Consider the following 26,405-nt stretch of genomic DNA (forward strand, 5'->3'; position numbering starts at 1 on the left):
CAGGAGCTGTGCTGAGCTGGGAGTTGCAAAACAGACTAACATGAATTTTCACTTGAGAAAGTGAAAGGGCATAAGACAGGCAAGGGGAGTTTTGTAATAGGAGTTTTCAAAAAGCAAAGAAGTAGCTCACTTCAATAGAGGATATATATTGAATAATGAAAAGTATTATAGGATGAGTGGGGGACTGGAGTAGAATTGAGTCCTTGGAAATAGAAGAAATGATTGTTTTCAAGAATGGAGAGCTGGTTAAATTTAGATTTGAATTACTAATTAAATGTGGATTCAAACTACCTCTTAAGTTCAGATCTTGAAGAGGAGTCTATGGAAATTGCTGGGATCCTTTTTCCTAGTTTGAGGAACTACCCTCAAAAGATGTGGGGAAGACTCTGTCACCTATTTATTTACACTCATACAACTAGAAGCCAGTCTCTGGACAGGTTGTTTTCTCAGGTTACCACACCTATCTTTTCAACTAACCAGGCACCTGCCCCATAGCTGAACTGACTCTTACAAACTCAAAAGCTTAAAGACAATGGCCACCTCCGCCATCTTTACCCAGGGAACTGCATGGTTCCTTGTGACTCTGCTATCAGTGTCTGGCAGGACTGACTCAGAAATCTCAGTTTGCTCATCAAATCTAGAAGTTGCTGAATCATTTAATCAGAAAGCTCCTCAATCCAATAACAATCTTTCTAAAAAATAGCAACTTTTAATGATGTGAGCCAAGATCCTTTGGGATTTTGAAGAAAAGATATACTCTTCTGAGAGCTATTTGCTAAAACTGGCCCACTTTGGTCATGGACAGGAGGGAAGGTAATGTTGTTGTCTTGAATGAGAGGCAGGTTTGGGGCCGAGCTGCAGAAGGCTTGGGGAGGTGTGGAGAGACGAGGGTCAGAGAATGCACGGTTGTACAACATCTGTAAAGAAAATGTTTTATTTAAAGTGTTAAATACCATCACCAGAATGAATTTGATTTACATTAGTTGGTGTTTGTTACAGGACTAATCTGCCCTTTTTGTTTTCCCCAACTGGAATTCCCTTTACTTTAAAACATACTATGTACAGGGCAGCAATGGTCACTGGCAGAGTGCTATTTACATGACTAAACCACGAGTTGAGGTGCAGACATGTGGAAATTAAAAACAAAAACAAAACCACCAACTTTTAAATAAATACTGCATAATGATACGTATGTACAAATATTCCATACAGTCATGTCCTTCTTATTAAAATTAGAAATAATTTTTATAGGAATATGCACAAAAGATTATGTGAGTGCATCTTAATATCAGGAAAATGGTAAACGTTTAATCTAAGGGATAGTATAGACACTATAGGTCTATTAAACCAATTGTTGCTGGTACACAGGTGTCTAAATTATTTCAATAAAGTTTTATTCATTCTTTTAACAACTTTACCTGGGTCCATCATAGATCTCCAAATATCAAGACACAGTCTCGGTGTATTTCATATTGCACCACATAATGAGAAGGCATTTTTAGTGATACTCATTTTAACTTTTGCACCATATCAAGCATGATAGTTTGTAATGGTCAGCACTGGATTAAAAAAAAAAAGAAGAGGAAGAAAAGAATTTTTGTGCATGGCCTTCATTTCAACAAATGGGAGGTATGTGGATTTCAAAAGTTATTGCAAGAATTAAAACCAATCTATAAGAATGTACTATCAAAATGTACATAAGAACCAGAAAGTATGGGTGGTTTATACATTATCCAGTGACTTTTCCTCAAAATAGGGGAACTTAAGAGAAATCTGACCTTGCAGCACCACCCAATGGTAATAACTCTCTGTAAAACCAAAGGCAGGGGTTTCGACTTTAAAGAATTTGCCTGAAGACTTTTGGTGATGGCATCAAAGAACTATTAATAGGCATATTGACTTTCTTTGAGTCACCTAAAAATTGGAGCTTTAAAATTGTTGCAAATTTATGTTTACTATATTTCTTTAGAAATATAATTTGTGAAAAATTGAATTTTACTACAGAAAAATGAATTAATAAACAGCCCTGCGTTTCAGGGCTTCAAATTTTTAGCAGTGTTTCTATTCACATAGTAAATGGAAATTGGCTAAAGAAACTGCTTTAACTAATTAAAAAACAAACAAAACCTAAGACCTTCTACAAATAATACTTTAACCCCTGTATGAATAATGCTGGTGCTAAAAACAAATTTATTAGACATTACAATGGCCACATGATTTTAGGATTTTCCTGTAAACTGAATTTTGAAGGTGAAAAAAAATTACCATGCACTGTACAATAAATTGCAAAAGTTCAAATATCTTCTTTGTCAAATACATGCTGACTTACTTTAATGTACTCCCAAGTCATGTTGCAAAATCCTTTTCAACATGCTTGAAATAAAGAAAGCTCTTAAATAGATTTTTCCCTTGAGAAATTCATAAATTCAGAAGCATCTATAGCTCTGAATCAAACATGGGTTATAAGAGAGGATCAGATCAAAAAGTTGTAATTTTTTAGAATAAGGTTCACTCTGGTTGGGAGAACAAAAATAAAAGATTAAAAGAGGGAGAAGAGGAAAAGTAAGACAGAGAAGAGCAAGATGTGAAAAATTTGCACATATTGAACTTCATAAGATCTGTATATTTAACATGGAAATAAATTGAATATATTATCCTTATTTGTCACATAAAGAGAATTTTACGCATCTTCTAGAAAGAATTTTCATTTGTAATGTCTGCCAAAACACAGACTATGATTAGTTTAAAGAATAAACATGGTGTGTCTTGTATCACCCTGTTGCATTCTCTCCCCTTTTTAAAACCATGCACTAGTGAAATTTATTTTTAAAAATAATATAAATTGTTGAAAATGGCTGATTTTTATTTATTTTTCTTTTTTTGCAAGTTGCAGCCCCAAGAAAATAATTTAAATAATCAGCTAATCTGTGTCCATGCAAAAAAAGTTTCTTTAATTTCATTCAGTACAGTGTAGCCACAGAACTTTGTTTTTCAGAGTCCAACACATCTTGGCATTAGTGAATGACATGCGGCTGGAGCTACTGAGTTGGCCACTCTTCCTGCTGGACTCCGTCCAGGGGAGGGCTGACGCTTTGTTCCCGACCACTTCTTTGGTGTCTTGCTTTACACCTGATGCTTCTAAGGACTTCTTTGCTCCTTGACCTGTAACATGGCTCAGAGGCTGTATAGCTCCATTTCTGTGGCATAATGGGGCTTTGGGGTCAGATAAATGAAGAAAAAGGAACAATAAAAATATAAAGGTGCCATTGAAAAGGGCTTTTGTTGCATGAAACTGACTGATTCTTTGAGATAAATCCATGGCTTCAGATTGGACCACAACTCCAGTGTGGCTGAACTCCAAACCTCTCAGTTCTTCATAGCTCTGTCCTTTCACCTGAGGGGCCTTCCTTAGGGCACAATGTGTGCAACTTCCTCTGAGAACACAGGATCGCTCTGTATCCCTAGAAACCGGCTCAGAAGACACAACATTAAGCATGCAGTGTTACCAGGGTTTGCGACCTGTGGATTTTTTTCTTTTTTTTTTTTTTTTTTCCTTTTGTAACGCTGGTTGCTGTGACAACAGTTTTACAGCTGCTATGAACGAGAGTAAGAAGGTCCGGTTGAACTTTCCAGAGATGATTGGGAAGCTCTTCTGGTCAGAGGGGCCAAGGTTGGATCTACTAGGGAGGAAGGGGGGAAGAGTTTGAACCATCCAATCACCATATTGGATAGTTCCAGTTCATCTAAAAGAATCTGGGCCACGCCCATAAAGGATTTGTGATCCATGCGGCCATAATCTCCCCAGACAATGATCTGTTGGCGAAATAAAAAGTAATGTCAGAATAATCAAGTACATAACAAAACCTTGTAAAATACATTAAAATACTAAAATGCATTCAGTTAATGTTCTGACATCAAAGATTAAATGAAACCCTTGTATTTGATTAATGGGATAGTTGTCTTTAACTACAAGGATACAAGTTCCATTAAGAAAACTGTGCTGGAGGGTTAGGGTCATAAGCAGTCAGGGAGACTGGCTGATGGTGACTGGGCTTTGCATGCTTCTGATTCACTTCAAAGGGAACATCAACGTGCATAGCTTTATGGCATGGGCCACTGCTTTGAAATTTTCAAACAATTTGAGCTGTGTGGAACATAAAAGAGGGAACAGAAAAGATATAGGATAAAAGGTCTGACTCTGTGAAATGCTTTCTTATTTAAGGGATCAATGACTTAGTAAATACCTGTAAAACTTTTCCTTGGGGACTCTCTTCAAAAGATAACAGCTGCTGGTAAAGGGGCTCCAGCGTTTTTCTTGCCACTTTTGTTTTCTTCTTGGCTATGCAGACTCCGTTATCTAATAGGTACACCTTTACGTAGGGTGCTGGGAAAGCAAACATAGAGGTGATGAGCCATGAACTGTGGCTGTGGCATACCTGACACAGGTGTCACCTGCAAGAACTGAAAAGGCTGGCAGTGATCCAAAGCCACTGGCCTTGCAACCCTGGACCAAAATCATTAGATAAACAACGATAACTGTCTGGCATTCAGAGAGGTTAGGGGATGTTGACACAGCCTGAGCATTTTTTTTTTTCTTTTTCTTCAAATTATTTTGGTATCAGCTAGTTATGTAAATTTAAACATGGCATTAAATAAGGTGAGATGCTTCCAGTTCCTATCAATATTCAAGAGTGATGTCTTAGTCTTTAATTTACCAATACTTAAATTTAGTTAAAGATGCTTAAAATTCTTGTTTTACTCATCTACCTCCACAAATCACTTCTCGCCCAGAGGCATTTATTTTTTTGTGGGTGTGTGAGGGTATAGAATGGGTGGGGTTTGAGATGATGTGTTCAGATTAGTTAGGAAGAGGCAGCTAATTGTGAATTCTATGGCTTAAAATTTATCTGACAAGCACTTCATAAAATTATGCTCATTTATGTAAAAGATATTTTTTATGGCAAAGTGAGTTGACAAGCTCTAAGACCTTTACAAACACCATCATTTTAATCACCATTATGAGGTTGTACATAGGGAATATATACTATATTTAAAAATTTCTGCAAGGATAGAGAAGTTAAGAGATTCAAAACACAAATCAGTCAGTGAAGGTGCTGAGGCTGGAATGCAAGTTTCAAATCCTCAGCAATTGTTTTATACTTCTGATCGAATGACCTCTGCATGATGTTTGTGGAGTCACTGAGCCATTTCCCATGGTTTCAAACACCTTAAATTATGACGTTTCAGTATGAAGTATATGACATAAAGTTATAACAGTGTCTCTCTTTCTTAATATACAACAGGAAGTCATACCTTAGAATATCCAGGATACATAGGATGATGCTACTATGGGGGCCTGTACCTATTTTTATTCTAATTCCAGAACACTAAGGATACTGAAGGAGAATTTTGAAGCTCCATTTAAGCTAAAGAATAACATGGAACACCAGCTAGCAAAAAATCCGAACTTTATATATACAAGTTGTGACAAGATGAATTATTTAAGGGTAGTGGTTTACATTTTGCAGTGGTTTCTAGTTATATATGTACTTATTTAACAACTTGTATCATCTCATCAGATCAGCCTATTGAACACTCATTCAGAATGTACATACAGACTGCAATAGCCCCAAACCAGAGAATTGACTCACCTATCAGTATCTTTGATTAACTAATAACTAAGTTTTTAGCAATAAAAACAAAGCTTCTACATTGAGAAACAATGGATCATGGGTAATAATAGAAGAATCTTTTCTGGTTTTACCTGGCAGTGTCTTGGAACCTGGTTTTACAACAAGGCCACGGGCCCGAATGATTTCCACCTCCAATTGTCCCTTTTTGTCCATCATTCCTATCTGAATATCACCTAATAATGCATGGAAAAGAAATAGACACACCTTCTGTACAAACATGGAAAGAAATGCTTTGCCAAAGATCTTGGCTTAACATCATTTCATCATTTCCCATATATTTTCTTAAATTTAAAAACATTTAATATTTTATCAATGTCTTCCTTTAAAAATCATAAGAAATTATAATAGAAAAAAAGAAAGCTTTTTTGTGTTAAAATACAAGATACTTTATTCCTGCTGATAATACTGTCAAAGATTCTATGAAATTGAGAGAAAGCAATTTTCAATAATCTAAAAGAAGAGCAATGGAATCATGAGGCAGAAATTCTTACCCATTGCAGGAGTAGCTAAAGTCTGGCGTCCCACTAGCTGAGCAGGACCAAGGCCATCAAGGAAATCGCTAAACTGGCTATCGGAGGCCAAGCGGACACCAGGGAAAATCAGACTGAAGGCAAAATAACAAACAGAATTAATTCCTCAACCCCAACTTGCTCTCAGAAAAGTCCTAGCTCCCTCCAGCTCCCTCAACATGGCGGGATACTTGGCAACATCACTTCGGTGTATATTTATTATATCCCAACACGCTACTCCACCTCCATAGCTCTTGCTCTGTATTCTCCAGATGCCCACATGTGCCACCAGAAACTCTTGTTGCCTATATTGCAGGTTCCTGTTCCTGTGTCTTTCTCTCCCTTGGTTTGGAGGGCTGGGGCTGTGATTTCTGTCACAGATGCTCAGTACACGTCAAGCACGTATTCCACTACAGATTTTACCATATTAATCTTCTTGGCTGAGCTGAATTATATTACTTATCACCGTTTATAGATGAGGAAACACTTTCGGGTCATTCCTATCAACATGAAAAACAACATGGTATTGTTTTTTCCATTTTACAAAAAGAAAAGAAAATATCTTCCCTGACTCCATTTTGTTCTTTTGCTATTACCCCATTTCTTTATTGAAACTCCTTGACAAAGTTGTCACTATGTGCTGTCTTCACTTTCTTTTCTTTCATTCACTTTTGAGACTCTATCTGTTGTTCATTTTCATCACTCCACGAAAACTGGATCAAAGTCACTGCAGTGGTAATTCCAGCTGTTAACACTCAGGACTCTTTTAATTTAACAGAGTAGCAAGCTGAACACAATTGATTCCCCTTCCTTGAAACACCATCTCTACTTAGCTTCCTGAGTCTCTAGGGCTCCTGGTTTTCCTCTTTCTCACCTGTCACTCTACTTTAATCTCCTTTGCTACTGCTGTTACCAAACCCTAGAGCTCAAATCTTTCACTGTTTTCTATATGTTTTAATTCCCTTGGTGGCTTCATCCAGTCTCATGGTTTTATTTTATTTCATTATTGTTATATATATTTTTTAGTTGTAGTTAGACACAATGCCTTTATTTTATTTATTTATTTTTATGTGGTGTTGAGGATCCAACACAGTGCCTCACACGTGCTAGGCAAGCACTCTACCCCTGAAGCACAACCCCAGCCCCCAGTCTCATGGTTTGAAATGCTCTCTATGCTGCTATTGCCTACACTGACATCTCCACTGTGGACCTCTCTTAAGACACAGACCTGTATCCCAGATGCTTAGATTACCTATCTTCTGGGATATCTAATACGTACTTGAGACTGAATTTGTCCAAACTAACACCCCCAAGCCCCTTCAAACAAACAGAAAAACTAAAGGCTAGTCCTCGCAGAGGATTCCCATTTTAATAAATGGCAGCTTCATTCTTTCAATTGCTCAACTATGCACTCATCTTTTTTTCTTGTTCTCTGTATGGGATTGAGTCACCAATGTGACTGCAGATTGAGTCTTTAAAAGAGATAAGATAAAGTGAGGTAATAAAGATAAGGTCCTAATCCAATATGACTTAGAAGAAAAGGAATAGACACTAGGGTATGAGAGAAAAGGCCATGAGAAGATACAAGGTGGCCAGCTGAAAACCAATAAGAAAGACCTCAGGAGAAACCAAACCCGTTGACACCTTGATCTTGATCTTGTTATGGCAGCTCTAGAAAACTAATATTCTCTATTTCATTATCCATATCAAATGCATCAATAAATCTTATTTGTTCACTGTCAAAACAAATCTAGAATCTGAACTCAATGATACTGCTATTCTGGTCCAAGCCACAATTATCTCTCTTCTGTTTTCTGCAGGAGCCTTCTGAATGGGCTCTCTATTGCTGCCCCTGCCGTCAGACCAATGTACTCAAACTGAAGTCAGATAATGTCCCCTGCTCAAAATGCTCCAATGATTTCTCACCTGAGTCAGGGTAAAAACAAAGTCCTTACTATACAAAGATGATACAAGCTGTCTAAACCTCACCCCACCCCCAACCTTAATCCCTCATCTGTTACAATCTGGTCCTCACTTACAGCACTGCCCTCCTCTCTGCTGATGCCAGGCAAGCTCCAGTCCGGGCCTCATCATTGTTGCAACCTTGAAGATTCTCCCCTCAAATATCCACCTACTCACTAACTTCCTCTCAATGTGTCCTTTTCCTTGTCTACCCTGCTAAAATCCTGCCTTGACCCTTTCTCGTTTCTCATTCTAGCTTTATTTTTCTCCTTAACACTTACATTACCTAATCTACTATGCATTTTATCATTTTTCTTGTACATAAATTTTAACATTTTTTCTTAATGTCTCTCTATTAGACTGAGTTTGATGAGGGTAGGGGTTTTTGTGTGTTTTGTTCACTGTTGTATCTTACCTCCTGGAACAATGCCTATAATATTTTAAGCACTCAAAATATACTTGCTAAGCTCAATTGGTAAAAATACAGCTTAGAAAAATTAAATAACTTGCTCAAGGTTCTGTAGTGCCAAAACACCAGATGAGAACTCCATCTGATATGATGCCAAAGCCTCTGGTCTTAACCACTGATACTGACTCACTCTCACACATGACTTATGCCCCCAGCTGGCAGCACAGTGTCTAGAGGAACAGAAGGCAAGATGTGTTGAATGAGTTTACAAGTATTCATCCCATTTCTCCAATAAGACTATAAACATCAGGAGCAGGGAACACAGCTTAAACATTTTATATCCCTTATATAATGCAGGGCTTTATAAATATTAGTGCTCAGTAAGCATCTGTTTTTCACTTGATTCTCTATTTTTAAGATTTTTTTTTGGATGGACATCAAATATATTTCTTTTTTCTTCACCTCAGTTAATACAAATGTTTTAGTCTGTTAATATAAGTATCTCATATAACTCTATTAATACATTTTTATGTAAGCCATACATCTCTCTTGTATTTATGTAATCATGCTAGACAAATTACCCCTAGGAGACATCAGTAAGACTATGCCAGCAGCTCCTATGGCCTCAAAACTGTGAACATGGAACATCTAAGCATCTGTGGTGATGGTACAGTGAGGTCAGTAAATCCACTTTCCTCTATTAATGTCCTTTACAGTCCCATTTACAGAGCTGTAGCTGTTAATTACTGTTAATTTGTTGGTGACAGGGCTATACAATCTTTACAAATGCTTTAAAAATATTTCTGAGACAGCCAATTCAAAGGGAAACTAAAAAAAGACTCATCAAGTTTTCCAGTGCCATTTTTTTTGGCTATTATATTTCACATAACTTAGTGTCATACAACTTAATTTTATATAGCTAAGTTATATGAAATATAGTCATTATTGCATCAAACTAAGTATACATCAGGAGTGCATATTTTTTGGTAATAATTCAGTGCTATGATTTTTTTAAATTAGCACTGTCCATATATCATGGCATGAATGCTTATTATTTTTGTACTTTTATATATTATTTCAAGCCAGGGCAAAATATTTTATTTGCATGCAATGTGAGAGCCACATTTTAGCATCTTGTCATTAAAGCAAAACACTTTATCCCCGAACCTATTTCCTTTGGTATAAAAAGCCAGATATGTTGCATTGCTCAGTAGCTGGTAAGCAAAATTCTATTCACAGAAAATCAGCCAATGAAAATTAAAATGGAACAGCAGAGTGTGTGAGTTTGCTTTAGTGAAAGCAGAGGGTGGGACAGAGAAGATGGTCTCTGGGCAGCACAGAGGAGACTGGCCTCACTCACTTTCCTTCTGAGCTATAGCTGTTCATGCTGCCATCAGTGGATTCCCGGCTTGCCTGTCGGGTCATCCAGTTCCTCATCTCCACCGCCAGACCTGTTTCTGTACTCCTCTGGACAGTGCTCCGTAGCTTTTTACCTCCTGCTTCTGCAAAAACATAAATCAAATGGTATCACAGCCTGGCAACAAAAATCCTCACTGTCTGGCAAGATTAAGTATTGGCCAACAGCATGTACAGGAAGTGTTCCTACTGAGAAGACAGAGAGAAAAGGTATTTAGAACGATTTTAAACAACATCTTATTTTATGAGATCAAAATCTTTAAGCAGCACAAATATCATTGTTTTACTTCCATTTAAAACAGTGTTCAAATTTAACATAAAGATTCAACCCACAGATAGAATAAACTTTGTTCTTGTTGTAATTTTAAAGGCCAAGTTAGTTTATGCCTACCTTCCTCCCCACTTCCTTACAAAGAATGACTTACAAAGAGCTGATGGTGAGAAAATACCCAAATTCTAGCCTTGACTTTCACAAGAATACCTGGTTTTCTAGGGTGATAGATATCAGAAGTGAAAGCTAACAAAGGAGAGAGCCCTGTTTGACAGCAGTTTCATATATGTTGGTAACTTTCATAAAGATTCTCAAAGGGGAATGTAAAAGCTCAGCAATATCATGAGAAAAGAGCTTTGAAATTTTTGGTCATGTTCTTAAGGATTTTTGGTGATGAAGCTGACATTCAGAAGCACATCAGAAGACCAGTCAGGAGACCGAGTCAAGTACTACAGATGTCACAGAGGGAGGAAGTGCTGTCTGGAGATGTCAGGGAGGGAGAGGGAGTGGGGTTGGAACCCAGGATAGAAAAGTGGACAGGTTAGAACTCAAGCAAAGAGAGAAGAGAATGCATGAGGGAGGGGAACAGCATGGGCAAAGATGCAAAGTCAGGGATGATCACGTGCACCTGAGGAGGTGCATTAGCCAAAGCACATGAAGGAGGAACGAGGAGTGAGGTAGACAAGAAACTGAGTAAAAAACTCCACAGGCCTTAAATGTTGGAATATGCAGTTGAAAGACGACCAAAGCAAGAAGGTGACACTCTAAACTATTTGTATTCATTTCTTTCTTGTCCAGTCTAAATATTTTTCCACATTGACTCTGTTATTAGCTTTTTAGGATACAAACACATGGCAAGCTCTTTTAGTGGCTTACCACTAGTAACTTCTTTTAGATCTATAAATGCTATTAGTGCCAGTGACTTGTTGAAATCTCTTTCACCAAGTTTATTATATTTGCTCACCACTTTGAAACACTGCTTTAAATTTCATCCATTCTCCACTGCCAATTTTAATGTACATTAACATGCTTTAATGAGCATTTACACAAAATCTAAGTTATGTTTATCTATGACTCAGTTGCATAACCTAATGATATTTTAGATAATTGATACCAAACATGTTGTACTGACATGAACTGTAAAAATACATAAAGCATCCGCCCTTGACTAGGGAAGGCTCTTATTTACAGAGGAATTAGTAAATGTAAGAAGAATGATTAATTTTAAAATTATCAATTTGCTACCTTAAGTGAGACTCATCAATGGAGCTAATGCCATTTGATGAAAGATTGGGAAAAGGATATAAATATAAATATATATATATATATATATATATATATATATATATATATATATGCATATATACATATAAGTATATATATATATATATATATATATATATATATATATATATATATAATTGCTCACCACTTTGAAACACACACACACACACACAAACACATATATATATATATATATATATATATATATATATATACCAAAGAATCATACCACAAATGAGTTCTAATTATTAAAGCAAAACTGGGAAGATCTGTCTATACTGTCTTAATTCATAAAAATTAGTAGTGCTAGTGAGTGTATCAATATATCCCTCCTTATACAAAATACACAGTATCACTTGTCAGGTTGTTGTAAACAAAATATACAAACTGTTTCCAGTCAAGTCTTTAAGACCAACTTTGAGTTTTCAAAAATACAGAGTAATACACCAGGCATTGTGGTGCACGCCTGTAATCCCAGTGGTTCGGGAAGCTCAGGCAAGAGTTCAATTCCCAGTACCAATAAATAAATAAATAAATAAAATAAAACAATGTAGTATAAATATGATAATAGACATGCATACAACATCAAATCCAGAACACAGGATACAGTTCAAGAGAATTGGCATACTTGCTTAAAAAGTTAGCATCATGAAAAATCCAAACTTGATGAGGGAGTTTTTCTAGTTTAAAGATATCAAAGGGTGTAACCATCAAATGCTGTGAGTATATTTTGACTTCTTATTTGGAAAAAATAAGACAAAACAAATAAGAAACCCAACAAATAAAACAGTATAAAAGTAAGACAAGTAGGAAATAAAGTACAAAAAGTAAAATCAAGAATCATTAAATGGGATAGATTCAAAATAAAAAGCTTCTTCTCAGCAAAGGAAACAATAACATGAAGAGAGAGCCTACAGAATAGGAAAAAATCTTTACCACAGACACTTCGGATAGAGCACTAATATCCAGGATATATTAAAGAACTCAAAAAACTTAATACCAAAACAACAACAACAACAACCCAATCAATAAATGAGCTAAGGAACTTAACAGACACTTCATAGAAGAAACAATCAATCAACAAACATATGGAGAAAAAATGTTCATTATCTCTAGCAATTAGAGAAAAGCAAATCAAAAGTACTCTAAGATTTCATCTCATTCCAGTCAGAATGGCAATTATCAAGAATACAAGCAATAATCTGTGTTGGCGAGGATGTGGGGGGAAAAGGTACACTCTACATTGCTGGTGGGACTGCAAATTGGTGCAACCAATCTGGAAAGCAGTATGGAGATTCCTCAGAAAACTCAGAATGGAACCACCTTTTGACCCAGTTATCCCACTTCTCGGTTTATACCCAAAGGACTTAATCAGTATACTACAGTGATACAGTTACATCAAATGTTTATAGCAGCTTAATTCACAATAGCTAAACTATGGAACCAACCTAGATGCCCTTCAACAGATGAAAGAATAGAGAAAATGTGGTATATATACAATATGGAATATTACTCAGCCTTAAATAAGAATGAAATTATGACATTTTCAGGTAAATGGATGGAACTAGAGAATATCATGCTAAGTGAAATAAGCTAATTCCCCCCAAACCAAAGGCAGAATGTTTTCTTTGGTCAACTGATGATGATCCATAGTTGGGGCAGAGGAGGGAAGAATGAGGGAACTTTGGATTGTGCAGAGGGGAGTGCTGTGGGGATGGGAAGGATGGTAGAATGAGACAGACATTATTACCCTATATACATATATGATTACACTACTGGTGTGACTCTATATATACCATGTTCAGCCAGAAGAAGGAGGACTTGTGCTTCATTTGTGTACAATGTATCAAAATACACTCTACTGTCATATATAATTAATTAGAACAAAATTTAAAAAGTACATTAAAAAATAAATAAAAAGTAGGAAAAATGTGAATATGGATTAGATGTTAGATGGAGTTAGAAAATTACTAATTTTTTTAGATGAAGAATAGAATATTAGCTATTTAGACCTGAAATCTTATATTGTCTTCAATTTACCTTTGAATGGTGAAGCAATAAATAAATAAATAAATCAGAAAAAATACATATATATATATAAAACAAAGATGGAAACTGTTAGAAAAGGTTGAGAATGCAGATTAGACTATAGTACTCATGAATTTAATATTTATAGCTTTATTTCAAAGTGATTCTCAAATGATGACATCAGATAGTAGTAAAATTTTGCACAGGTGTGAACTGGAATCACAGAGCTGCTAGGCTCGAATGAGGAAACCAGGCCAAGGACACAGCATTTGCTTTTCTTTGTAGCTTTAATGTTCATAGGAAGTAAACAATGCCTTTGTGAAAACTGCCATGGAGTGAGATACTTGAGAGAAGTATGAATGGGTGGAAGAAAGGAGGATACCTACAGGAAGCACCTGACAGAAGGGAAATGAGGTTCCTGCAGATCTCTGCAATGCCAAAGATCTACTCCTTTTTATTTAATGTCTCCCTCTATCAAGCAAAAACACTGACTTGAAAATCTACTGTTATTGGGTAATGAGAGCCAGCCACTACTTGCCAAAGAATAGTAATACAATGAATATGTAATTATTTTGTTTTGGGGCTGTTTTATTCATGTATCCTCTTCATAACAATTCTAAAAATGCTCATTCTTACAGATGTATTATCAAAGGGCCCAGGAGATTATATAGTTTCCTGAAGAAACATGGTAAAGGACAGAACCAGAATTTGTGCAGAGTTGCTAGACTTCAAATTCCCTGCTATTTGTTAATTTGTTGTCAGAAAACACAGGTTTGTGCGGCTGTCCTTGGACGATACTATGCTAACTCTGTAGCAGCATGCAGCTTTAGATGGGAAGAGCAGAGCAAAGTGAAGTCAGTCAGATCTCGGAATCAAACTGCTTCTCTAACATTTACAAGCTGGGTGACATTATTGAAGGAGTTACCCTCTCAGAGACATGTTTTTTTCTAAACTGTGAAATGATAGTGATAATAATTCATATCTCATAGAATTTTTGTGGGGTTTGAGGAAAATAAATATTTAGGGTTCTTAGCAGGGCACCTGATACTTAGAAATTCTGACTTAAACTAATGGCATTATTACTACTATTACCAGACAGGGAATCAGAAAATATGTATTCTAGGTTGGTCTTATCCATTAGTTAACTGGCTCATTGGCCTTCTTGGAGTCACATTCCCTCTCTGAGTCTCTGGCTTGTCGTATTTATGAAAAAGGCAGATGGAAGAGGACTGGTGATCTCTGATATCTTTTGGCTCTAACGTCTATGAATTAGACGTTATTAATTGACCACAATTAAAAGCATACATCGAAGACATATGCTGCTCACTGTTATCTGATAGAATCAAAGAATTCTTGCTAATATACTATTTACAGTACACTGTTTCTAGTATCCCTTTAAAACTTTTCTTTTGAAGGGTTCCACTACCTGAAATATTTATAGACTTATTTAAAAAGTAATTTTTTCAGCACCACAAAAATCTTTGTGTTACATTCACAGTGAAAATACTTTAATCTAAATATAATGCATTATAGTGATTCACATTTAATGTTCCCAATGATTTATCACATTATGAAATCTAAAAGCTGAATCTAGACAACAGTGAAGGGCTATACAAAGTAAATGAGGTAGGTAGAAATCTAAGATGACTCTCATGTTACTTTACATGGCAAAAAAGATTTTCTTTTAAATTTTTTATTGTTGGTTATTCAAAACATTACATAGTTCTTGATATATCATATTTCACCCTTTGATTCAAGTGGGTTATGAGCTCCCATTTTTACCCCATATACAGATTGCAGAATCACATCAGTTACACATCCATTGATTTACATATTGCCATACTAGTGTCTGTTGTGTTCTGCTGCCTTTCCTATCCTCTACTATCCCCCCTCCCCTCCCCTCCCCTCCCCTCTTCTCTCTCTGCCCCCTCTACTGACATTCATTTGTCCCCCTTGTATTATTTTTCCCTTTCCCCTCACTTCCTCTTGTATGTACTTTTGTATAACCCTGAGGGTCTCCTTCCATTTCCATGCAATTTCCCTTCTCTCTCCCTTTCCCTCCCACCTCTCATCCCTGTTTAATGTTAATCTTCTTCTCATGCTCTTCAACCCTACTCTGTTCTTAGTTACTCTCCTTATATCAAAGAAGACATTTGGCATTTGTTTTTTAGGGATAGGCTAGCTTCACTTAGCATAATCTGCTCTAATGCCATCCATTTCCCTGCAAATTCTATGATTTTGTCATTTTTTAATGCAGAGTAATACTCCATTGTGTATAAATGCCACATTTTTTTTATCCATTCGTCTATTGAAGGGCATCTAGGTTGGTTCCACAGTCTTGCTATTGTGAATTGTGCTGCTATGAACATCGATGTAGCAGTGTCCCTGTAGCATGCTCTTTTCAGGTCTTTAGGGAATAGACCGAGAAGGGGAATAGCTGGGTCAAATGGTGGCGGTGAATCTGCTGTCAGTGTCATTCAGATTGTTAGCAGAACCTGGTTCCTTGCAGTTGCAGCCCTCAGGTCCCTGTATTCTTGCAAAAAAAAAAAAAATCTTTTTTGCAGATGTAATTGAGGTAACTAATCAGCTGACTTAAAGATAGGGAGATTACCTGAAGGGCCCTAGCATAACCACATGAGCCCTTTAAAAGCAGAGTGCTTTCTCCGGCTGATTGTAGAGGAGGAAATCAGAGAGATTTGAAACAAAAGAAGGATTCAATGCAACTTTGCTGGCTTGAAGATGGAAGGGGCCATGTGTAAAGGACATGAGAACAGCCATCAGCTGCTGAGAGTAATTCCTGAATGGTAGGTGCAAGAATACAGGGACCTGAGGGCTGCAACTGCAAGGAACCAGGTTCTGCTAACAATCTGAATGACACTGACAGCAGATTCACCTCCATACACACACATAGCCTCCAGACAACATCTTGATTTGAGCTATTTGATAACCCAAGGAAAAACCCCAATCACTGTGCTAGGCTTATAGTCTACAGAACTGTGAACTAATAAATGGGTATTATTTTCATGTGCTAAATTTGTGATACTTGTTATACTGCAAAAAAAATTTTTGAGTCCTTTACATATATGTGTGTATATATGTGTGTAATACACATACACACATATATGTATGTGTGTATGTATATATATGAATATATATGTGTGTATATATATACATACATATGAATATATTTATATAATAAAGACACATAAAATATTCTATTATGACCACAAGCTCAAGCAAAACTGTAAGAACTTAACCATGATTAACAAACTCTCTGTGTGTGTGTGTGTACTGAGATATTAAAAAAAAACTCACATAGCAAACCCTAGAACTAAAGCCCAGATGGGGTTGCCATTGAGTCCTTAAACCATTCACTCTGGTACTAAGTTTTATAATCCAAAGTGCATTTGGAGAAGATGCCTGTAGGTAAAATCAAGTTCTTGAACTGCAAAATATCACAGGCAGAAAGCAGAACACAGGAGGTGTCCTTGTTATTCTGCTCTGATTAGTCTGATGACTCATTTACCTGACACTCTCTGTATTCAAAGAGAGTCACTTAATTAAATAAAAGACCAAAGAGTCAAGTCTCTTCTAACAATATCTGAAAACCAGAAAACACTTCAGTAACTGGACAACAAAACTCAAAAGTTCCTTCTCACTAGTGACTTGGAAAGTGTCTGAAGCCTGCCCAAGCCCAAGATTACACTGCAATGTCTAACTCAACATCATGGTGACCTCATTTCAAATCTCAGATCCATCAGGTGCTGTAGCACATGCCTGTAATCCCAGTGACTCAGGAGACTGAGGAAGGAGGATCTCAGGTTTAAGGTCAGCCTCAGAAATTTAGCAAGACCATAACCTACTTAGTGAGACCCTGTCCGAAAATAAAAAAAATAAAAATGGCTGGGGATGTAGCTCAAAGGTAAAATGCCCCTGGGTTCAGCCCCTCAGTACCTATCAGTCAGTCAGTCAGACAATCAATCAATCAATTAAATCTCAGACCCACAGAATCCATTCCTGTTTGCTCTCATTTGGAAAGTCTCATCTATCAGAGAGATTATTTTGGATTCAGGATTCTCTCAACATCAAATTGGGAAATTATTTATGGGAACAGAGTGTAGGTCAGGACAGATTCTAAAAACTGCCTGTAATTACTAGTTTAGACTACAATTTATATGCTTTAAGTTAATAAGGTATTATGTTTGCATTTTATTCAAAACAAATATTTTTCAAAGTATAATTTTTGCATTACACTTAAAGTAAAATGAGAATTTCTAAAATCACTGACTTACATAGTTTTGGAAGTAATATTGGAGATCCAGTCTATCAGTTTATGTACTCCTTTATTGCAGCAATGAGAAAGACAAGGTCCTCAATAGCTAGTTCCTTTTTAGTAGATGACTCTTCAGCTTTAAAATCCATTTCAAATTGTACTTTAACTGTTTTATAAGAACTGCCTCCTGCTCTCTTAGCAGTCTCCATGGTGGCCACTGTGTGCATAATATATCATCAACAGATTTTATATCAAGACATGAAAAAGGTTGGTTTATTTACCTATGTGGTCTTGTGATCTCACTACAGAGGCTACTGTCATGGTAGGCCACTCTAACTGTATAAATCTTAGGCAATTATGTTTGTAAGGGCTTCCTACTATATAATTGAATCCTCTGAAAGTCTGAACAAAATAAAGACAACTGACAATTTCTTTTAAACCAATCTAAGACCTGCATTAACAATTAAAATAAAAATTAATAGGAATTAATAGTTGGCTCTTGAAATTATTTGAATTTAACATGAATCCATTCATTCCAATAGCTTTATGATAACTATTATGAAAGTCATATAGCTAAATATCTACAGTAACAGTGAGCTTCAAGAAGAGGCCACCATCATAATAGATATTAGGACTAGAAAAATGCATTCATTTGTCCTCCCATCTCTCAAGTTGGATGTGGTCATGTAATTTGCTTGGCCAATGAAATGTGAGCAAAACTACCTCCTGTAATTTCAGAGCAGAAGAATTAACAGCTGATGTATGGCCACACATCAGCCCACTAATAACTGTACCTGTTTCTCTCTCAAGAGTGAAATACCACCAATATCTTCTTGATTTTCAAGTTAGATATTTTAAGGCAGTATTTTATAGTGGTATGAACATTCCATTTTTCAGTCAGATAACAGCAGTTCAAGTCCTATTTGACCATTTGCAAACTTTGGGCAGGGAGTTTATTTTTCTGAGACTCTGAGTTCTTATGTGTAAGTTTGGGATTACTTAGCCTATGACATAGAGTATATGACATGGAGTGGTGTTTAATAAATAGTGATGAGTAAGGATCAGATACTGCAGTCCACACAAAAGAGTTCCAAAAACTATAAAATGCTATACAAATCTTAATTTGAAAAATTATTGGAATGATCTGTAAAATTATCTTAACCTGGCAAGAGGATCACTATGCATAAGTTACTGGATCACCTTATATAATTATGTGCAAACTTAAGATGATAGCTGAGTTTCTAGTCAGCAAGAAGGAAGCTATGATATGGAACTTCCTCTTCAAAGCAACTCTTCATGGCCATAGAGAATTTAGGAGAAAGAAAAACCTCCCAGGAACTAGAACCAGAGATGTCAGATGAGCAAACTAAAAATTGTCTTCTACTGTCAATTTTTGCCATTCCTACTAGGTAGGATTTGATAATTCCTATGAGTCACTATTTCATGTTTTCTTCTTTCTAAATGGGAATTTTTATTTGATGCGGATAACTTGTCTTATGAAGTTATAGGTTATGATAGCATAGAAAGTCACATCTGGATATTAGAAAAAGAACCACATATCACTCAAAGATCCTAGATTTTAATTTACATGGAGTAAATGGATAAGAATTTAGATTGTCTTTCTTAGGAGGGATAGAGTATGTATTATATTAAAAATAAGAGTATTTGGCTACAGAAAAAGTAAAATCTGCAGAAAAAGTTAAAAATGAGAAAATAATTTCCTTTTGTTTTGTGGGCCTGGGCATGAAACTCAGGGCCTTGTGGGTAGGTAAGCACTCTATCACTAAACTACACCTGCAAGCCAAAAGCCATGTTCTCTTCCTTAGATTTCTTTTGCAGATTCCACCCCCTCTTTCCTGTCTGTACTCACGGAACACAAAAGAAAATAATCAAATAGCATACTTTATTTTAAAAGAAAACTAAAAATATCAGATCATGATGGGCATATGAGTTATTTTTCTATCACTGGTAATTATTTTGGATTGCAAAGTGGATGTTTGTTAATGTCTTTGTCTTACCTGCATTTGAAACCCCTTCTTAAATAAGAAAATATCCTATCCTTCAGTAGTACAAGTTAAAAATGTTAGGCACTGCGAAAGAGGGAAGGTAATGCAGAATTCTTAAAAAAATCATGTTATATGTATATGTAAATATACCACAGGGAATTTCACCATTATGGATAAGTAAAAAGAACCAATCAAATATATAAATGGGTGAGTGAAAGAAGTCTATTAGACTAGAGGCAGGAGAATAAGAAAGAGAGAGAGGCCTGGAGGGAAAAGAGGGAGGGAAATCAAATTCCATGCACGTATGAGTTTGTCAGGATGAACCCAACTACTATATAAAACTATAAAGCTCTAATTAAACAAAATGTCATGTGTTGCTTTCCCAGCCTGCTTTGTCATTAGAGCCCAAGCACATGGATGTCAAACTGCTGTCCCAAACTGCATCTGAAGCTATTGAGTCCAAGAAGCAGACATCATGGGCTTCCATTATAATAAGGCTGGCAGCCAGGATGTATGGTTTCTAGGAGTGGGTCCTGCAGCAGTCTACAGTGATTCACCATGTACAAGTTGTGATGTCTATGCCAAGTGCCAGTGATATTTGGGCAATATGTTCAGGACCAGCTTGTAGTGTGCTTTTGGGCAGCATTCCTATCCTCTAATACAGTTTTTCCAATCTTCCTTAGGGATTCTAAGACCTATCCAATGTTCAAGAGCAAAAACCTTTTCTGCTTAAGTTGCCAAAATTGATTTCTATCAATGTCACTAGGCACTCTAAATAGAAAATGTGTTGAAATAGAAAATGTGATAGAAAAATGTGTGTTACTAGTTATATGGAGTCAAGGATACCCATTGTGGAACACAAAGAATGAGTGACATCAAGCACTCTTGTACCTGCAAAAGTAGAAACAGTGGTTTAATCAGCATAGTCCCTTTTGGTCCTAATAGCTTCTTTCCATTCATGATATGAACAGAAAAAGCAGTCAGGTACTAGTAAATTTATTTATTTGATACATATTTGTTAAATACTTGATAGGTATAAAGTATTGTGGGAGATAATGCATGTAACACCTGATCATATAATGCCCAGTGATATTTTAAATTTAGTTTGCAAGATTAGATAGCAAACAAATTATGACAATCCAAGGCAATATGTGCTAAGTGTTACATGAGTTATATTACTTAACAAAGGCTGTGATGTCCAATAGAATTTTCTTTGAATGATAGCAATCTTCCATAATGCTCACTCCCTGATCAGACAATCACTAGACACATGGAGTTACTGGGCATTTGAAATGCAGTTAGTGTGACTGAGGAACTAAATTTTTAATTTAAATTATTTAAATTTAAATAGCCACATAGAGCCTAGAGGTTCAAGAAAAGGCAAAAATTATTTTGAAAAGAGACCATAAGGGAATAGTAAACATAATAAAACTTGTTCACAACATTCCTGCAAGAAAGATGTATCAGTATGTATGTACATTTCACACACAAAAAATGAGGAAACTGAAGCTGAAAGACATTAAATATCCCATTTAGTTCACAGAACTAGAAATAGGTGGAAACAAATGTTTCAAATCCAGGTCCATGTAGGTTTTTCTCTGCCTACAAATGTTCTTACAGCTTCTAAAGACTTCATAGGTAGATGGGATATAAGCTGAGCACTGATGAGCAATTAGGCTGTACATGTAGGATAGAGGGAGAATATATAAGTATATAATTTGGAGGCAAAGAATAAAGAGGCTTAGTTGTATAGAATTACTAGTCTTGGAAGTCGAGGAAGCTAACTATATGTAAATAATAGATTCTTAAAGACTTGGAATGCCAAGATACAGGTTTTACTTAGGATTTGGAAGTCAACTGATGTTTGGAGAGTCGCAGCAAGATTAAGATGATGTTTAAGACAACTGATACAGATGCTCTGAAATGGGATTGGAGTGGAGAGATCCAGAAAGTAGAGAAAGCAGGTTGGGAGGTTATCAGATGATTTCTAAGATGAGTTAATGTGGTTCTGAATTATCAAGATGTCAGTGAGGAATGAGAAGGATGAAAGAAAACTGAGAAAAGTTGAGAAGGAAGTATTTCACTGGCAGAAGTTGCAAACTGGTGGTCTTTGGATCACATTTGGCCAATAAATATGTTTTGTTTATTTCAAATGTTTGAGAATTTTTATTTAGGTGTCAACATTTTAATTTCAAGGGTTTTATTTGGGGAAAAAATGAGAGTAAATTTTCCAACCTTGAGTTGATAGTTAACTTGGCATCAATTAGCTGGAAATGAGAATTCATCATTCCTCTCTGGATGGGTAAGATTTCTCCAGCTTTACAGAGCCCTGGTCTTTCCTTTTTATCTTATACCTGTCCTGCTTTACTGATGTAGGTTACGTTTCTGGCCCAATTTACAGAAATAACAAGGGAAAAACTGAACACTAATTCATCTCTTTATTTTAAATAGCTAAAATAATTTTAGTATCGTTAGACAAAATCTAAATCTCAAGAAATGATACTTGTTCCTTGCAATGATGATCCAGACAAAAGTAGAATATTATTGGGAACTAAACTGATACACATGGTCCTGCCCTCTTGCTGTATTAAACTGGACCAACCCGGGTAAATAAAATCTCATCTCAGGACAGTTGGAATTGAGATTGGGAAAGACATGGTTTGCAGTATGGATGGAACAGTGACAGGTAAACTTGTAGTCCACTGACTACCATTTTCCACCAGACACATGAGTAATAGAGCAGGGAGAGAGCTGGCTGCTGACAAAGAACAAAGCAGTCATGCAGAGATAGAAGCAATGGCAAGAAATGGAAAAAAGGGTGCTCATGCCTTCTCAACAGCCTTCTGACTTCCAGTTTAGGCCCCATGAGGCCTCGTGGGATTTCTGCTCATGGTTTTGGTGAAGTATCTTTGCATAAAACATTATTTACATGAAAATAAATCCCAATTTCATTTTCAAGAGGAAAATAAAAGAAAATGACATTTCAAACCTAGAAGTGACACTATTATTTTTATGCTAGCATTTCCCTCAATTATTCTAATAATATCATATGTATAGCAGATAAATCTCCCTTCTTCTCAGTCAAAACCCACTACAGCATGAGATAGAACAAATACACAGAAGGATCTTTTCTGATCCATAATAAAGGCCTACTTTATAACAGCAGAGAACATTTACATTAAAATAGTCCTCAGTAGGAATGGGGTGCTTCTGTTAAAACTTTCTAGTGAATTTCTTTTGTAAGTCATTATATGCAAAATGTCTCCACAGGGAAACTCCGTCCCATTACTGGTTTTGAATTTAGTGAACCTACTAAAGCAAACTGGGGTTTAATTTGACTTTTATATGAAAGTTTTAAATTACTTTAAGGATTCTATTCAGACACAAAGAAGTGAATGATTCTGATTCTTAGATTTAAAAGGTAATATTTGATAAGCACTCTGAATGTAATGATTCCTTAATTTATTTAATAAATTCCAAATCTTTTGTTTCACTTTATTTGCCTAAAATATAAATCTAATATAAAAATATTGTGCTATTTTTGATTATGGTGTAGACTCATTTATGGAGTGATTTATTAGACATGATCATAAGCTAGGACAGCCGATAACCATTTATCCTGTCCCCAAGTGTGGCTTTATGTGCAAATACTATGACTGGTGCATATAAGAAAGTCCCCATTGCATATTTTTAAAACAGCATAAACATAATGGGTAGCAGTTATAAGGATACTCATCTTGGAAAGAACAGAGAACCATATACCATCATTATTAATAGACACTTTCTGAATACCTACTGTGTGAGGTATGATGTCTGCACTGAGGATGATTACCTTTAAATGTGTAGAGAATTTTTATTTCAGTGGAGCATGGGCAAAGTTCTAAGTTATTCTAATAAAATAAAATTTATTATTAAGTATCAAGTGTAAGAATTAGTATACACAAGTATTAGAATAAGATAATGTCTTTTTATATTCTTACTGGATGAATATCCTATTAAAGAATTGGGGAGCGTTGAATATGTCTTTTTATTCCAGTCTATTTGTTTCACTTTTATATTAATTTCTTTTTTTAAAAATATTTATTTATTTAGTTAGTTATTGGCAGACACAACATCTTTGTTTGTATGTGGTGCTGAGGATCGAACCCAGGCCGCACGCATGACAGGCGAGCACGCTACCACTTGAGCCACATCCCCAGCCCTATATTAATTTCTTAAGGCTTTCTTATCACATGCAAAGATTCTTTCCTCAGTTCTCTAATGATTTTTAAATAATTCCTATTTTCTATATGATTTTTGTGTGGTTTAATTTTTAGTGATATGCAAAAAATCCAGAGTTAGCTTATTTAGTTAATAGTGCTAAGTTGATGGGATTTCCTCTGTATGATTGTCACAGGTGGCATTTCATAAAATCAGGCAGACCAAATTTATCACATATACATAACTATACACAAAAATACATAACTAAACAAGAATCATTAGCTTAGGACCACAGGTAACATTAAGATCACCTCTGGGAAATCAGAAACCTCAAGTACTAGGAAATGGGCCATTTTCCTATATTACACAGCCAGAACCATTTGTTCTCAGCAATTTGGTTGGGAAGTTGTAGGTTTCCTTCTACTATTAAGAATGGTAATATTTCTGTGAAATATTTCTTTCTTTCTTAGAACTGCCTGCGATTTTTAAACATTCTACATACATTAATATTCTATATTAGGGGAGAGAAACCCAATGTTAGGGCCAAGTAGTTTTAGAGTAAAAATAATGCTTTATTGTAGGGTTCAATAATAAAGTAAATTCACACAATTTGTAACAAGAAAATACTATTGTTATTACTTTTAGTTAAAAAATAATTTCAGGGATTTAAAGAACACTTTTCTGGAATATATTCCAGATACAAGGATGAAAAAAATAAAAGAACAGCAAGCATACAAAAAAGATGCCACGAAGACCAGTCAACAATCTTAGTATGCTTATAAATGCTGCTTTCATCCCCACTCAAATCAGCCCCATTTAGATTTATGATCTGTGGGCAAGTTGTTTAAACTTCTCTAAGTACTTTCATAAGTGTCAAGTGAGGAAAATAACTTCCCTGAAGAACCATGAAATCAAAGGAATATGACATATAGAAGATGCATAATAAATGGTAACTATTATTATTGCACTTTTTTGAGTGTGTGCTGGGGATAGAGCCCAGGGCTCCATGATTTGAAGAGATTTGAAAAAGATGGAATAGAGAGCATGCATAGAGCAAATACCTGAAGTGTGATGTGATACAGTGTCGGGGGTGGCTGGAGTAGAGCAAGTGAGAAGGGGAAAGATCATCTACACAGGGCTTTCTAGGTAAGTACTCTACCACTGAGCTACATCCGCAGCTGTGCTTGGTTTAAGAATATAGCATATTACAAAAAAATGCAGTAAAATAATGAAGAAAAAATATAGAGAGCATTGTAATTAGAATTATAAACTCCAGAGCCAGATTATGAGTTTAGATCCTAACTCCTCCATCATTTATTAATTGTGGAATCTGGGAAAATTGTTCTTAAAGATATGCAGTAGGCCATTGATGTTAGCTCATGACAAATTGATATTACTGACATCTGAATCAAGATTTAACACATTCTCAGGGCATCTTCATTAATTCCTAAGTTAATCATCTTTAAAATTTCTCATGGCACTCTGTACTTGACCTGATAAATACTTGTCACAGTTACAATTACATAGTTGTTTCTGTTATAGTCCATTTCCATTAGACTGTAAGCTCTCAGACGGAAAGGGATATATCTACCTAATTTTAAGACTCTCATAGTTACTGACACCAAATAGCCTCAAAAAATATGTTTTAATTAGTGGACTCGAAGCACATGGTCTTTTTGTAGACGTCTTAGCACTTTTTGTATAGACTGGAAATATCTGATGACAGTGAATAAGAATGAAATAAGGATATGGAACTGGAAGACAGGGCATATTTTAGATACTTTAGCTATTGTGCTATTTCCAAGAAGACTCCACAACAACAACAACATCAAAAACTCAGACAGGCTTACTGAATTGATTGGTGAACTCAGTCATCACACTAATTATCAGACCACTATTTTCTTTAGGCAAACTATTCTGAATCAGTGTGAAAATCACATGGTGAGATGGATTTACTTTCTTTGTAAGTTAGAATGAGCTTATCACTAAAGTGTCACTAAAATAACATTCTTGAGTATGTCATCCACATGACCTTCGTGTGTCCTGTGTGGGTGTCTACACAGACAAAAACACCATAGAGAAGCCAGTGACTTCTCTTACAACTCTTCAGAGTATGTTGACATATTTTAAAAAAATCTGGGGAGTTTCAAGGGTGATAGGACTGTTGTGAAATGAAGAAAAAAGGTTAAGATTTCTTCTTGTGATTGTGAAATGACCATAAACCAGTGGAAAGTGTATTCCCTCTTGTTACTAGTACATAACTATAGGGATTACTTTAAAAATGCTATTTTCCCTTTTTTAAAATTCTCTCTCTCTTTATGTGATACTGAGGACAGAACCCAGGGCCTTGTACA

The 26,405-nt window shown here is 35.8% G+C and overlaps 1 protein-coding gene across 38 annotated transcripts in view; it reads right to left on the bottom strand.

The window, feature by feature from the left end:
* Positions 1-969: 969 nt before the first annotated feature.
* Rims2 (regulating synaptic membrane exocytosis 2) overlaps positions 970-26,405 on the bottom strand; it is a 575,440-nt gene continuing 550,004 nt past the window's right edge. For all 38 annotated transcript variants that reach the window (XM_027948945.2, XM_027948927.2, XM_027949060.3 and 35 more), the window contains 5 exons: positions 9,934-10,075; positions 6,185-6,297; positions 5,765-5,866; positions 4,245-4,384; positions 970-3,813 (listed from right to left, as the gene is read on the bottom strand). In XM_027948945.2, the coding sequence (XP_027804746.2) occupies positions 3,595-3,813; positions 4,245-4,384; positions 5,765-5,866; positions 6,185-6,297; positions 9,934-10,075 (716 nt within the window). In that variant the 3' untranslated portion in view covers positions 970-3,594. The remainder of the gene's footprint in view (positions 3,814-4,244; positions 4,385-5,764; positions 5,867-6,184; positions 6,298-9,933; positions 10,076-26,405) is intronic.

This window comes from Marmota flaviventris, chromosome 15 (genome assembly GCF_047511675.1).
Source record: "Marmota flaviventris isolate mMarFla1 chromosome 15, mMarFla1.hap1, whole genome shotgun sequence".
Taxonomy (NCBI): Eukaryota; Metazoa; Chordata; class Mammalia; order Rodentia; family Sciuridae; genus Marmota; species Marmota flaviventris.